The sequence below is a fragment of the Vipera berus genome (assembly GCF_964194415.1).
Source record: "Vipera berus genome assembly, chromosome: 2".
In the NCBI taxonomy this organism is placed as follows: Eukaryota; Metazoa; Chordata; class Lepidosauria; order Squamata; family Viperidae; genus Vipera; species Vipera berus.
In genome coordinates, this window is record NC_138203.1 from 119,258,033 (window position 1) to 119,273,831 (window position 15,799).

At 41.5% G+C, this 15,799-nt stretch overlaps 1 protein-coding gene across 3 annotated transcripts; it reads left to right on the forward strand.

Moving 5' to 3' along the window:
• Window positions 1-7,752: 7,752 nt before the first annotated feature.
• Window positions 7,753-15,185, forward strand: LOC308662293 (uncharacterized protein; the record flags this gene model as incomplete). 3 transcript variants are annotated; one of them, XM_081317924.1, is made up of 2 exons in its annotated part: window positions 7,753-8,097; window positions 14,098-15,185. In XM_081317924.1, the coding sequence occupies exon 2, from the start codon at window positions 14,109-14,111 to the stop codon at window positions 15,183-15,185; it is 1,077 nt and encodes a 358-aa protein (XP_081174050.1). In that variant the 5' UTR covers window positions 7,753-8,097; window positions 14,098-14,108. The 3 variants fall into 3 exon arrangements, with proteins under 3 accessions (XP_081174050.1, XP_081174049.1, XP_081174051.1); XM_081317923.1 differs by lacking the exon at window positions 7,753-8,097 and adding an exon at window positions 10,656-10,715; XM_081317925.1 differs by lacking the exon at window positions 7,753-8,097 and adding an exon at window positions 12,573-13,601.
• Between the last annotated feature and the right edge of the window lie 614 nt (window positions 15,186-15,799).

Below are 15,799 nucleotides of genomic sequence, written 5' to 3' on the forward strand. Positions count from 1 at the left end.
GAGCAGCTAATCCCAGTGCAGAGAGCGAGGACAGGCAGGAAGAAGTAACAAACACTATAAATAACCACCTGGGAACATTAAGTTCTATGCTGATGCATGTTATAAAATGAATGCACTGCTGTGACCTCCCAGCCCGCTATACACACACGAGTTCACCCTCCTTGCTTGTCCTTTCGTTTTTATATTTTAAAAATCGTATCATTTTTTATCCTTCATCCTTCTGCCTTTTTACTTTTTCCTAGAGCGGCATAAAACATTCTGAGCAGAAAAAAACACTCTAGCTTTCTCACTGTTTTGGAGGGTGCTTTTAGTGCATTTCAATGGAGTGTGGAGCAACCACACAAACAACAACAAAAAAAGAAATCAGATGGATCTGCTCATAATGATTAGGATACCTTTCCTTACTTTTCAGGCTGCCCTTGTCCCAACCAGCTATCCACAGCATTGTGCTTGGCTCCATGCTTTAATTCAAAAGCAGGCTTCTCCCTAATTCTGAAGGACCTCTTCAGAATTACATTGTTCTTTGTTTCATATTCATAATTATTTCTTTGGATAGAGTCATCACATCTGGAAATTCATCAAAACTTTTTAGAATGAATTTTGGCTACCCATTCACAAGTCAGATAAGAGAGTGAGAGGAACCAAGAGTTATTAAGCATACTGTATGTATCCAGCCTAATGGCACGGCACCTTTGCTTATGTTCTTCCTGGACAATAATAAGTTGTTTCTGTTTTCTCCCTACATCACCATCTGTGTTTTGTTTGCTGATGTTTTTCGGCCATAAAAAACAGAATAGAAACACAAGTTAAGATAGGCAAGAAAATGGTAAGTGAGCACCTGTCCGCCTAGACGAGTTCAAATCACCAGGACCAGATGGATTACACCCCGAGATTCTCAAGGAACTGGCAGATGTGATCTCAGAACCACTGAACTATATTTTTTAAAGATCCTGGAGCACTGGGGAACTACCAGAGGACTGGAAAAGAGCTGATGTAGTTCTCATCTTCAAAAAAGGAAAAAAAATGGATTCAGGAAATTACAGACCTATCAGCCTGACCTCAATACCTGGGAAGATTCTGGAAAAGATAATCAAACGACTCAGCGAGCACCTAGAGGCAAACTAAGATTACTAAAAGCCAATGTGGGTTTGTCAAAAACAGATCATGCCAGACAAAATCTTATTGCATTATTTGACCAAGTGACAAAATTAGTGCATCAGAGGAATGCTGTGGATATAATTTACTTGGACTTCAGTAAGGCATTTGATAAAGTAGATCACAATCTACTACATGATGAAATAGAAAAATGTGGGTTAGACAGCATCACCACCAGATGGATTCGTAGCTGGCTGACCGGCCGTACTCAGCGTGTAGTCCTCAATGGAATTGCATCTACATGGAGGGAAGTGTGTAGTGGGGTGCCCCAGGGCTCTATTCTGGGCCCAGTGCTCTTCAACATCTTCATCAACGATTTGGACGAGGGGATAGGTGGGGAACTCATCAAATTTGCAGATGACACCAAGCCAGCAGTGCGCTGCAGCTGCCAAAAAAGCCAACACAGTGCTAGGCTGCATTAACAGAGGGATAGAATCAAGATCACGTGAAGTATTAATACCACTTTACAATGCCTTGGTAAGGCCACACCTGGAGTACTGCATCCAGTTTTGGTCACCATGATGTAAAAAAGATGTTGAGACTCTGGAAAGAATACAGAGAAGAGCAACAAAGATGATTAGAGGTCTGGAGGCTAAAACATATAAGGAACGGCTGCTGGAATTTGGTATATCTAGTTTAATGAAGAGGAGGACTAGGGGTGACATGATAGCCATGATCCAATATCTCGGGCTGCCACAAAGAAGAGGGAGTCAAGCTATTCTTCAAAGCGCCTGAAGGCAGGACAAGAAGCAATGGATGGAAACTAATCAAGGAGAGAAGCAACCTAGAACTAAGGAGAAACTTCCTGACAGTTAGAACAATTAACCAGTAGAACAGCCTGCCTCCAGAAGCTGTGAATGCTCCAACACTGGAAGTTTTTAAGAAGACGCTGGACAGCCATTTGTCTCAAATGGTATAGGGTTTCCTCCCTGAGCAGCGGGTTGGACTAGATGACCTCCAAGGTCCCTTCCAACTTTACTGTTATGATTATGATTATAAATGATCTGGGATATGCTACAACAGACATGTCAAACACAAGGCCCAGGGGCCGGATCCAGCCCGCAAAGTGGTTTCCTGTGGCCCGTGAAGCCATCCTGGAAACAGTGAGGGAACGGCCCCCACTGCCTTGGCCCTGGCCCAGAGACCCTCCTTCTGCCAGAGACCCTCAGATCTGTCCCACTCCCGCCCAGGTCCCCATAGGCACCCTTGATGCGAACGATGTAGAGCTGGCCACGCCCACCCAGTAGGCCATACGCACTCTAGCCACGCCCACCCAGTAGGCCACACCCACCCTGGCCATACCCACCCGGCCCCCTGAGGGCAACCGCAATGCTGATGCGGCCCTCAATGAAATTGAGTTTGACACCCCTGTGCTACAAGGTATACTGGTTTGATGCCAGTCCCTTACATAACAGTAATGAGGGCTTGTGTAATCCATGGAGTGTGCAGAAAGATGCTGGGAAAGAGGTGGATTACATTGAGTGCACTTGCACACAGTTATGGCAGTTTGCCCGTCTGTTTGAAGTACGTTCTACCTGGCAAAAAAGTATATCACATACCAGATCAGGAGTGCTTATGTAACTAGGACAAGACTAAGCTAGAATCAAAATCTTGATTTCACTGGAATAGCACTGCCAAAACAAACATAAGTTCGGGCGTGCAAATAGATACTGAGGATATAAGGCATTTACTGTAAACTTTATATCTCCAACTCCATTCTTTGTGTTCTCCTTTGGGTGATATGGACTCACAAGTTGGACTCATGCTGTAATACTGCATAATAGAAAATATTTTTGAGGTTCTCACGTATTTCACTTTCAGATGCTGCTTTTGAACAATTTCCAGCACTACAAATCAAAAGACATTGTAAAACTAGCTACTTCGTTTTAATTACTTATTTTATATGGTTGCCTATCTCAAACAATGATCCTAGGTGGCTCAGAACAATCAATAAAAATAGGAATAAACACAAACCCAACCTTCCTATCAGCGCTTCCTTTAACAGATGTAGTACACTGAAAAAAGAAACCAAAAAAAGTGAGGGTTGCAAGCAGAAGATGGCATTGCCTCGACTGAATGTTAAGAGCAAGTGAGTGTGACTACATAATACTAAATCTCATCTGAGTAGAATGAATTCATAATAAAAGCTCCCCTGACTCCCGGCCGGTGCAAATGAATTACCACCATTGCCCAAACCGACAGGATATGTAGACTAAAACAAGGATAAGAAAGTTTTCTGAGTCACTGGCCAACCTTGCAATTTGGAGAGAGCCTGTTATGGTGCTTTCTGAAAATGGCTGCCAGAGGTGAAGTTGCACATTCACCCTAAGGCTGCTATGTAAAATATTTTAAGATATTGATTTAATAAAAAACACAATTGGAAAACTGGCTTCCTCACTACACTACACTACACTACACCACATCACATCCTAACCTTTTGATGATGCTATCCCTTATCACCAGACCAAATATGCATTTCCAGATTGCAGACATTTATTTTTTTTATTGAAAAGTTTTATAAAAATTACAATATAATCGCCAAAACCAACCCACCCTAAACCCCCCTCCCCCACTTCCCAGAGCTGAATACAGGGTTACAAATATAATAAACATAATCTAACTAACATTAACCAACTATATAAATAACCAAGTTCATAATGCGCTTTAACTCCCTTTTAACATAAATACAAGCAAATTAAAAGTAAACATAATAATAATAAAAACATAAATTAATATCCTAGTTATTAAACAATACAATATCCAAGTTATTAAACAATACTAATACTAAAAATAATAATAATACCATATAATTAAAACAAATAAAAATTCCCCTATAATAAACTATTAATAATAATTACTCATAAGCTAAATGGAACTTTTTAGTCCCATATTTATTCTGAATATAATCTATCCATCTTCTCCAGACCGAAATGTATCTTTCTTGTGAATGATCCTTCAAATAAGCAGAAATCTTGGCCATTTCTGCTAAATTTGACACTTTAAGCGTCCATTCTTCTATACTGGGAAAGCAATCCTTCTTTCAATATTGCCCTACCAATAACCTTGCAGCTGTTATCAAATTCAACATCAAATTAGTTTCTTTAGTATCACAATCTGTGATAACACCCAATAAAAATAATTGTGGAGTAAACTATATTTCTCTTAAAAATCTTTTGAATGTTCCACCAAATTTTAATCCAAAAAGCTTTTATATTTCTACAAGTCCACCAAACATGAAAATAAGTAGCATCCAAACTGCCACATCTCCAACACTTGGGCTGTAAATTAGGATACATACAAGACAACTTTTTAGGATCCAGATGCCATCTATAAAACATTTTATAAAAATTTTCTCTTAAATTTTGGGCCTGGGTAAATTTTACATTTCTAACCCAAATTACCTCCCATATATCCAATGGGATCGGTTCTTGAATATTTTGGGCCCACTTTACCATACAATCTTTAACTAATTCCGTTTCCGACTCCAATTCTATTAAAGCATTATAAATCCTCTTTATATGCACTCGATTTTGATCTTTAATCTGTTTTACCAAATTTTCATCCATTAATGTAATACCAACCTTTTGATCTAACTTCCACCTAGCTTGCAATTGAGTATACTGGAACCAGGACTGTACAATATTTTCTTGTTTTAACTCAGCTAACGACTTTAATTGCCAATCATTCCCTACCAATCTAAGTAATTTCTTATAAGAAATCATATCCAAATTCACACCCATAGATACACCCTCTATCGCGTGTCCAGGAATCCCCCAAATTGGTATTTTATAATTTAACTTATAATAATACTTTTTCCAGACACGCAATAAAGCACTTCTTAAAATATGAGATTTTAAAACCTTGTCAACTTTTTTATCATAAATCAAATATGCATGCCACCCATATAATAAGTCCCAACCCTCAAAATGAAGTATACTTTTATTTGTTAAATTAAGCCAATCACTAACCAGTGTTAAAACCACTGCATCATAATATAATTTCAAATTAGGCGCCTTAACTCCTCCTCTTTCCCTTGCGTCTTGTAAAATCTTAAGTTTAACTCTTGGTTTTTTCCCCACCCAAATAAATTTATTAATACCCTTCTGCCAATCGTCCAAATTAGCATCTTTTTTTAAAATAGGTACCATTTGAAACAAGAAGAGAAACTTTGGTAGAACATTCATTTTAACAGGTGCAATTTTCCCCAACAAAGATACCGGTAATTGTAATTTTCCCCAATTATTTAAGTCCTTTTGTACTTTTAACCATAATGTCTCATAATTATTCTTATATAATTTTACATTAGAGGCTGTAATATATACTCCCAGATATTTAACCTTTTTCACTATTTCAAAACCTGTCAATTTAACTAACATTTCCTTTTCCTTCATAGTCATGTTTTTAGATAACATTTTAGTCTTATTATTATTTACCTTAAAACCAGAAACTTCCCCATATTGAGTTATAATTTCCATCAAGTCTATAACCGATTGAGTCGGTTGAGATAATGTCACAACCAAGTCATCCACAAAGGCTCTTAACCTATAATCATTCTGTTTTATTTTTATTCCCTTTATTATAGTTGATTCGCGAATTTTGATCAGTAAAATCTCCAATGTTAAAACAAACAACAATGGTGATAGTGGACATCCCTATCTTGTGCCTTTTTCAATTTTAAATGTCTCTGTTAATCCCCCATTAATTATAATTTGTGCCGATTGTTGTTGATATATAGCCCTAAGAGAATATAAAAATTTGTCCTCAAAATTCATTTTATCAACAACTTTCAATAAAAATTGCCAATTCAACTGGTCAAAAGCTTTTTCAGCATCCAAAAATATTAATGCTGCAGGAACTTGGTTGTTCTTATCCAAATACTCAATTAAATTAACAATTTGTCTTACATTATATTTCATATATCTTCCAGTTATAAATCCAGACTGATCACTATGAATCATTTGCTTCAAAAATTGCATTAATCTACTTGCCAATATTTTTGAGAAAATCTTATAATCTGTATTCAAAAGCGATATAGGTCTATAATTCTTAGGCTGGGTAAGGTCTTGGTCCTCCTTTGGAATCAGCGATATAAAAGCCATTCTCCAAGACGGAGGCACTTCTCCTCCAATCTGGATATTATTAAAAAGTTCCTTTAATGGTTCTATCATCTCTGTAGATAATATTTTATAATAAATTGCTGATAATCCATCTGTACCAGGAGCCTTACCCACTTTTAACTGCTTAATTGCTAAAATAATTTCCTCAGAAGTAATTAAACAATTCATCTCCTTTCGTTGTTCATTTGAAAGTCTAGGGAAATGTGCTGCCTGTAGGTACCTATCTATATCTAAAGCTTGTATATTTTCACTAGCATATAATTTTGTATAAAAATCTAAAAAACTCTTTAATCAACTTTTGTTGATATACCTCTTTACCTTTATATTCTATTTTCTCTATAATACAAGATTTCTGTTTCTTCCTTAATTGATAAGCCAACCACCTACCAGGCTTGTTTGCATTACAAAACGTATTATGTTTCGCATAACGCAAATTAGTTGCAACCTGATCAGCCATTAACATATTAAATTGCTCTTTCAACATATTTATGGAAACCCTTAATCTATTATCTGATGGGTTCAAAATAAAAGCTTTCTCCTTCAATTTAATCTCTTCTTCAAGCTCTTTACGTTTTTGCATCTGTTTACGCCTAGCCTATATCCATTATTCATGTGACTCAAAACCCCTCAGAGGTTTTTATACCCTCTGGAGCCTTTTGTTTGGAGCTGCTTCCTGTTCCTGTTTGAGGCTATTTCCTGTGCACCATTAGGACGCTTAAAGAACAGGTTGGAGAAAAATGTATCTATGTAGTCAGTCACTGGAAGCTGAAAATGACTCAATGGCACCTAATCAGTCACTCCAGACCGCATCATCCTTTATTTTATTTTTGACAAACTTTTATTTTTAAAATACTGAAGCTGAAGCTAAAACTCAAATACTTTGGCCACCTAACGAGAAGGAAGGACTCACTGGAGAAGAGCCTAATGCTGGGAAAGATTGAGGGCAAGAGAAGAAGGGGACGACAGAGAATGAGGTGGCTGGATGGAGTCACTGAAGCAGTAGGCGTGAGCTTAAATGGACTCCAGAAGGACAGGAAGGCCTGGAGGAACGTTGTCCATAGGGTCGCGATGGGTCGGACACGACTTCGCAACTAACAACAAATCCTTCTTTGCAGCAATATAGCGTCTAAGCCTAAGGCCATATAAAATTTTGGGCATCAGAGGAGCAAAAATTCCAAGAGAAAGGCAGACCCAGGCTTGCGAAGCAAGGAGGGGAGGAAGAAGGTGTCCAGGGGGGGGCGCTGTAACAGTCGTTAATGGACCACCAGATATTTCCTATAGATTCCCGGGGGTTTTTGAGACGTCGTAGTGGTATTTTAAAAATCAAATGACATCTAAATAAAGATCCTTTGCCCTTTGTCAGGGGTCTTCAAACTTGGCCCTTTTATGACTTGTGGACTTCAACTCCCAGAATTCCTCAGCCAGCAAAGCTGGCTGAGGAATTCTGGGAGTTGAAGTCCACAAGTCATAAAAGGGCCAAGTTTGAAGACCCCTGCCCTTTGTGAACGGGGAGGGGAGGGGAAAACCCGAACTGGCTGCTTTGAAAGAGGATAGCCCTCACAGATTCCCCAGCAGCTGGAGGAGGCACCTGCTTCTTCCTTGCTCGGCTGTGTTTCTGGACTGCGCGCGCCGGTTGTCATCCGGGGGTTCTAGCAAAACAGAAGCGGATCCCGCCAAGGTTGAAGTTGGCCGACGGGACGGAACGAAAGCTTCTTTCGCGGCAGCCGGAGGCGGTAAGAGAGCCCGGGGTGAAACATTAGCTGTGCCGCTGGCCTGACTGCTCGCCGCTTGCTTTCCCACTGGCCAGCTGCCGGAGTTAACTGAGGTAAGGCGGCGTCCTCGGCTGAACTCAGTTCAGCCAGGGCGTCTCTGATGCGCCGGGGAGGCGCCTATCGCAAGATCCGAATTATTGCCGCCGCGGCCCCTGTTGTCCAGACTGCGGAGCGGAGATCCTCCAGCCGAGCGAGGCGACGCCTCCGGGTCGGAAGGGAGCAGCGGGCCTGGCCGCAGACGCCTTGGCGTTGGCTTCTTCTCAGGGGCGAAAGCAGGTTGACTTGAGTCAAAAGCGTCCTGATTTCTATTCGCTTACAAGTTTACGGGGTGTGTGGGGGGGGGCTGATGTAGTTTCCAATAGCGCGTCCATTACGGGACCGCGAAGTGATGCGTTGAGCCTTGTCTCTCGCTCTCCGGTTTGATTTGCAGCTCTTCCTGCTCCGGAGAATCTCGGACACGGGAGAGGGAGGGTTATACTCCGTCTCTCGGTTACTCAGAGGACCCGTAGTTCCGAACAATTGCAACTCCGGTTAAAAGAACAGCGTACGAGGAGACAGCGCAGGATAGATAGAGGTCGCTTCTGTTGAGAACTGGATCGGCAAATCACTTCCTGCGCTTAATTGCAGACTACTTTCCCAAGGGCGAGCGGCGTGGCTCTGCTCCTTTGTTCGTATGTTTGCGATCTCCTTCCTCTTTGCCCCAGTTCATTCTGTCCACCCGCCGCCCTCATTTGCCCTGTAACCCTTACTAGCTCTAGGACAACGCAAGGGACACTCCACCCCCCACCCACACACACACACACACACACACGCACGCACTTCACCATAGGACCTGTCCGCCTCTTCGGGTTTCTCCCCACCGATCTGCCGAGGGAACAAAGAAAGAGAAGCACCACCTTCCCCTTCCCCAGCTCTCGACCTGGAAGTTTTTGGTTTTTTTAATCCCATTTATATCCCGCCCTTCTCTGAAGACTCAGGGCGGTTTACAATCTAAAGCACAAATCAATGTCCTTGGCAATAGCCTTCATTCTATGTATATGCCTGCTTATGAGGGCTTTTGCGCCCCCCCCAAAGTGGCATTATTACAAAGTCAGCTTATTGCCCCCAACAATCTGGGTCCTCATTTTACCTACCTCGGAAGGATGGAAGGCTGAGTCAACCTTGAGCCTGGTGGGACGTGAACCTGCACTAATTGCAGGCAGCTGGTGTTACTTAAGGAGGCATTAGCCCACTGCTCCACCAAGGCTCCAGAAGTGCCTTTCTGGATCTCTTTCCATTCAAGGCTTGGCGCCCCTTATCTTATTAGGGACAACGCATGCCTCTGAGCATGTGCAGAGCACGCTTCTTTTGGACTTTTGAATGTCTAAGCAAAGTTGTCTCCTGTCTGTCACTTGGAATAAGAGCTTTTCGCAGAATTGGAAGATAAATTGGCTGTGGATAAGTTTAAGCCTACCTGGTTATTTACTTCTTTTTTAAAATTGATGCTTTGGATGTCTGGGTCAGTGTAGATATGCACTGATGATTCTGATATATAATAATGTATGCTCTTTATTAATGCAGTGCATGTTCTTTATACCATAACATTTTATTTTTAAATAGTCTTTACTTGGAAAATTTGGGATGACAGATATGGTTTAAACAATGTCAAATTATTTTAATGATATGAATGTTGATATGCTTACATAGTATTCTTATATAGTATTTTGATATGCTCATGTGATGTGTGTAGAACGTTGTGACACCACAAACTGTCCAGGTGGTGATATAAAGTTGGGGAGGAGAGGGGGAGGAAAGACAAATCTGCACAAAAATCTGCAGATTACATATCACATAGATTACAAGCAATTTATCAGTTTATAGTTGTAATTATAGTGTTTGTTGTGCTTGTGGAAACCTTCTGAGATGGCCTGAAATCTTTTGATGAATTTAATTCACATCCAGTTTTAAATTCTACACCAGTCTAGCCACTCTAAGTATCTGATGAAGTGAACTGTAAGTCAAAAAAGATGCTACCAGGCTCCTGATTTTTTGTCATCATAAACTAATACAGCGTATGGTTTAATGCTATAGTGTTGTGCATATTAAATCCCCTGGATTGATAAAAAATGTATATTTTTGTGGAGTTCTCTTCACTTACCTAGATGCAGCATTACATACTTGAACCTCCATAGCAAGCCAGCACTCTGTAGCCACTCCATTTGTTCTCAATGGAAGCTCTACATTGGAGGAGACAGACGTATGTTGTATTTGCTCTGAAATTATTCTGAAATACTGGGACTTAGTGCAGAACTTGACTCTTTAAGTACACAGCATGTGCAAAATCCGTGCTGCCGCTGTGGTTATAGATGTTGTTAGAGCAGATGCTGGAGAAAATCTTTGGGTAATCTGGTAAAAGTATTTCATACTCCTTCTTTTCCCCAAATGATAGAAAGGTCATGCTTTTGGAGCTGAACATATTGTTGGCTCTTCAATATATGTTTTCAAAATAAGACATAGGTATCTTAAAACACTGCTTTTCCTTCAAGAGTTGCAACTCAGGTAATCTGAAAATCAAGGCTCCCCCCCTTCTTTTTCCCCTCCTAAGGCTCAAAAATGCCTCTCTTAACAGATTTCCATCTAGTCGAATTACTGGTCTCAAGGCTGCCTATGACCCAGATTCCACTGGCATGGGGTAAGCGTCAGTCAGCAAGCAGTTCATAAAGAATCAATGTCCACAAGAGGAATATGGAGTTCTTCTTCATATCATGTATTCATCAGGCCTTTCCCCTCTTGCACCCAACCATGACATAAATGTGCCCCATCAATTACTATTTCCTCACGATGTCACCTTTATCTCATTCCAAACCCATTCTTAAGGCAGGTCAGAGTTGTTTTCGGCTGCTCTGGTTTTAAGTAGCATTTCCCTTTCTAAGCAGACCAGATGTATTTTGGCTGTGGGTGCAAAGTACTTCAAGTATTTGCTTGGAGTCCCAATCAGCTTGCCTTGAGGAAATGGGATCAGCATACTGTACTGTCTTCTTTAAGTTAATGCAGGTACTTCTGCCCTGAGGCCCAGGCACTGTTTTCTAAGACCATTCTGCTCTGGGCAATAGGAAGATCCAGTTCTTCCACATATGGCTCTCTCCCAGTACTCACCTGGTCCCTAAACTGACCCCCTCAGAATGAGAACAATGCTGGGGAATCCATGAGTTTCAAACATTCCCTGTATACAGCAAATAAAGGCAATGCATATGCTGGCAACCTTCCTGAAGCAGGCTAGAGGTAGCCAGTGGCAGCAATAGCTTTTCTGTTTGTGATAGTACTTTTTCAGCAAAAGAACTGGTAAATATTAGTATAATTCAGCTGCGAAGAAGACACCCCCCCCCTTGGTTAATGATTTGTAGCATTGTCTAGCCATTGCAGTTTTGTCTGCGTTAGCATGTAATCACCATAGCAATCATTGAATGAAGCTATAAATCACTTGCATGGATAGCTGTAATGTGAACATCTTGCTATAAGCTATACTCTGTAGCTCTGCCAGTTCAAGGCCTTGTGGATAAGTATTTCAATCCTGCCAAGTGAAACAGCCTGTAAGAGCAGTAAATAATATTAGGGATGGCAGTGGGAGGGCAAATTTGTGGCTTTTCTGATGATTTTGTTAATTGAATTGAGTTTTTGCCCAGACTCCTTTGATAGAATAGCATGTCTTGTCTTGTTCTTGGCCAGGATGTTCCAGATGAACTGGGTAACCGTGGGTGGGAGAGGGGGTAGCATGTCCTCGTTATGACAGAGCCTGGAATGCAGAATAAGGAAATAAACCATTTTACTCTTCTAAAAGCCAGGAGAAGATTGCCCTCATTTGAGGCAGGGCTGAAGATAAACATTTCTATTTGCTGTTGGGACCTGGGCTGATTGTAAACATAGACTCCTAGTGACATTGCTCCCTGTTTTGCCACTTATTTTTCTAGCGTGCTTTATATATGCCTTAAGTGCTACTGAGGTGTGCCGTGCTGAAGACCCCATTCCTTATTCATGAATTAAATTTTATTTATGTAATATGCTCTATCTGATCACAACTTTAGTGTGATGTTGCACAATAGTTGTATTACAGCTACCATATGAGTTTTGTTTTTGTTTCTTATTGGAGAATCTCTTTTTAAAAAAAAATCCCCACAGTGGATAGCCTAAAAAAGTCCACACTGTCTGTAGGTAGCCTTGGGCCAAACAAATGTATTTTACAGAGTGTATCAGGCAGAAGATAAAATTATTTGAATTTATAACAAAATAAAATGGTTTGAAAGAGTTATCCTACTCCTTCAAAGTCTAACTCTTGCTTTTATAGAGGGTCACAAGGAATATCATTGCTTGCACTATTTTGATCTTTGTAGATACAGTATAGACACATCACAGTAATTGAATATCTTTTCCAAGGCCTTCATGGCTGCCCTACCAAATGCAGCCTGTTATATATTTCTTGGCTGTTTTGTTCGTTTTAAAATTATACTCATTGTCTTTCAATGGACCTTGAAGTCTGTGTTAGCTATGAAGAACTAATTGGACCAGCAGCAATGGATAGGTTGTTCTACTGCTTCATTTTGATTTCTTAAGCCATATGGTCCAACTACATTTTCCTCAGTATTTCCAACCTTGCCATTCCAGTCCCCAATCACAAGCAGCATAACTTGCCAGCAGGCTGTCATTTTCAAATTTAACTTGATCTTAAAACCCATCCTCCTCCTCTTTTTTTGTATTAGTGATCACAAATTTGTATCAAGAGCACAAATCTGGATGATTATCACATTAAAAGGTCATTCACAAAAATCTTATCAGTATTATTCAGTCACTGAATGTATTGTAGCCAAGTACCATTCTTACTGTGTTCTTCCTAACTATAAAAGCAACTCCACTCTTTCATTGTTTTTCACGTCCTAAGTAATAAGCAGTGTGATCTTCTGATTAAAGTGTCTAATCCTGGCCCATTTCAATTCACTGATTCCTAACATGTTACTATATGGTAATTTTATTTCATATTTTAGTTTTCTTTCATTCTTACATTCCCTGTTCCTACTGTAATTCTGTCTTTGCAGCTTTGGATTTTCTTTTCCTGAATGGCAAGATCAGCAATTAGATACCCAAAGATTTTAATCTAGTCACTGCATACCATTAGTACCCCAAAAGATCCTCAGCTGTTCCTCATTAAATGCCATCTGACTTGAAGGGTCCATTATCCAGCACTGTGCCATCAAATGTTTACTATTCTCTGTCCATGTGATTTTCTTGGTAAAAGTGCAGGAGTGGTTTACCATTGACTTCTCCCACACAGCATGAATGGATGCCTTCCCTGTAGTCACTAAAGTGATCCTTTGCCTCCAGCCTTTTCCTGTATCACTGCTGCTCACTATAGGTGTCTGTTTGCTTTAGCTGTGTAGCTGGGGTGACCTTCATGCCTTGGGTGGGAATATATACCCTGGGCATACATTTACATTCTCATCCCTCCCAGGATTCCCCCGAACCTCCCCATGTGACAGCACAGCAGGAATTGAGGTGGTGGTGCCCATCTGTAGATGAGTCATAAATAGTAAGTTATCTTATTAGATGGCTATTCTGAGGATAAATGAATATGCAGTTAAAAGCATCTTAGGAATGACTAATAAATGTTAACATTTTAAAGATTGTCTCTCTGCTTTTTAGATATGTAGAGATATGGCAATCTTCTAGAAACCTCACGTTTTGCTGTGGTTTTGTGTGCAGTTAATTTAGTGTGGCTAATAGGAATGTATGTTATGGGACTGCATCTTTCTGTAGCGAGTAGCGATATCAAGCATTATCAAAGCAGCCATGAGAGAGCAACAATTAGTTGGGGTTTTCTAAGTTTCCTCTATTAAGTGGTCTTATGATTGAGGCCTTGAAGCTGTGGGAGCATCCGTATACCCAAGATTCAGAACTACAGAGATCTCTAACCACTTGGCCACCAAACAGCATATGCATGTCCTTCTCTTTGACCTTGCTGGCATTCCCCAAGTGGGTACAGCTGTAACATGCTCTGATTTGCTTTCCTTCTTCTCATTTTGCAGACTTTGGGGAGATGGATCTGCCTTTGGAGGAACCTCCAACCCAGCCTCCATCAGAACCTCTGTCAGCACTTCCAGCTTCTGAGCCGGTGTGTGAGCTCCAGGCTGCCGTGTCTTGTTTTGCAGAGGAGACTGCGTCATTCCTCTCTGTCAATAGCTTGTTAAGCCAGTCCCTGCTCAGGGCAGCTGGCAGCCTGGAGGCACAGCAGAAAGAGCAAGGGGTGCCTTCAACCATGGCCCGGCGCAAGCGAGAATTCACCCCAGATGAGAAGAAGGATGATGGCTACTGGGACAAGAGGAAGAAGAACAACGAAGCAGCCAAACGCTCTCGAGAGAAAAGGCGGGTCAGTGATTTAGCCCTGGAAGGACGAGCTTTGGCCCTGCTGGAGGAAAATGCCCGCCTGAAGGCAGAACTCTTAGCCCTCAAGTTCCGCTTTGGCTTGATCCGGGATCCAGCAGAAGCTCCGCAGCCAGCACTTACACTGGCCAGTGAACTCCATCGGTCAGCCACTCTACCCCAGCACTTCCCAGTGGCTCCTGAACTACCTCGCTACCCTTGCACCTTCCATCCAGAGCCAGCTCCCAGCTCTGAAGACTCTGGCTTTTCCACCCCAGGAAGCTCCAACCTGGGAAGTCCTGTCTTTTTTGAGGAACGTGATAGGTCAGAGGAAGGAATTGTGTATGAGAGGCATTGCCTAGTGCCCGATGCTTCAGCTGATGGAGCTGATCTGGGCCGTGTTGGCCGTTACGACTCTGGGGAGAGCATCAAAGGTCTTCCCCACAAGTTGCGCTTCAAAATAGCGGTAGGGTCAGAGGAGATAGCTGGAGAACAATCTGGACATCGCCCACCTTCTCCACCAGCAGGAGCGTGGAGGGGGCTGGTGACACGGAAGGAGCAGCCGAGCACAGGGTGTTCCGCAGGTACCCTGGCATTTGAGAGTAATTGTGAAACAGAAGTCCCCGGGGGCCCTCAAGAGCCTGAGTACCAGGCAGAGAACCGGTCCCTACAAAGTCAGCTGGCCTCACTTTCAGCTGAAGTGGCCCAGCTGAAAAAACTGTTCTCTGAACAAATCCTCATCAAAATGAATTGAAAGGGGGAGGGGGGGAGGCAAGGCTAGAAGGGGGGGTGGGTTCACTTTTCTTCCCCTTTCCCAGGACTACCAAATATTGGCTGCAAAAATTGAATTACCACTAGATGGCAGGAAAGAGCTAACATTTTATCCATTTTTTTGCTGCCATATGAAGTAGTCAAGGATTGTGTTGCCCAAATCTTGTATCATTATTTTCCCCTTACCCCATCTTTCAGTGCTTCACATGTTTACATTTGCATACATTTAACTCTGGGTGTTTACTTTTTTTGTAAAGGTTTGTATTAAGGAAAACCTGTCCTTTTAACTGTGTGGTCTTTCTTGCTCTTTCCACATTCTATATTGATTTCCCATACATGTAATTAAGGGAGGCCATCTAGCACGGGAATACTTGATTCAGTTTTGGTGGGGTGAATGGGTCACAGCTACTGCTGGCATACTGGAAAGACAAGGTACGCATCCTCTGCATGGTCCATAAGACAGTTTTCAGACTAATCAGGGCTACCTTAAATGGATTGCAAAACTCTGAATGACCACTGAATGGTGGCAGCAGAGAACCATTTAGTGATGGCCTGGAATTTTGCATCCTACATCCTGTTCCTTTATTAGTGTCAGAA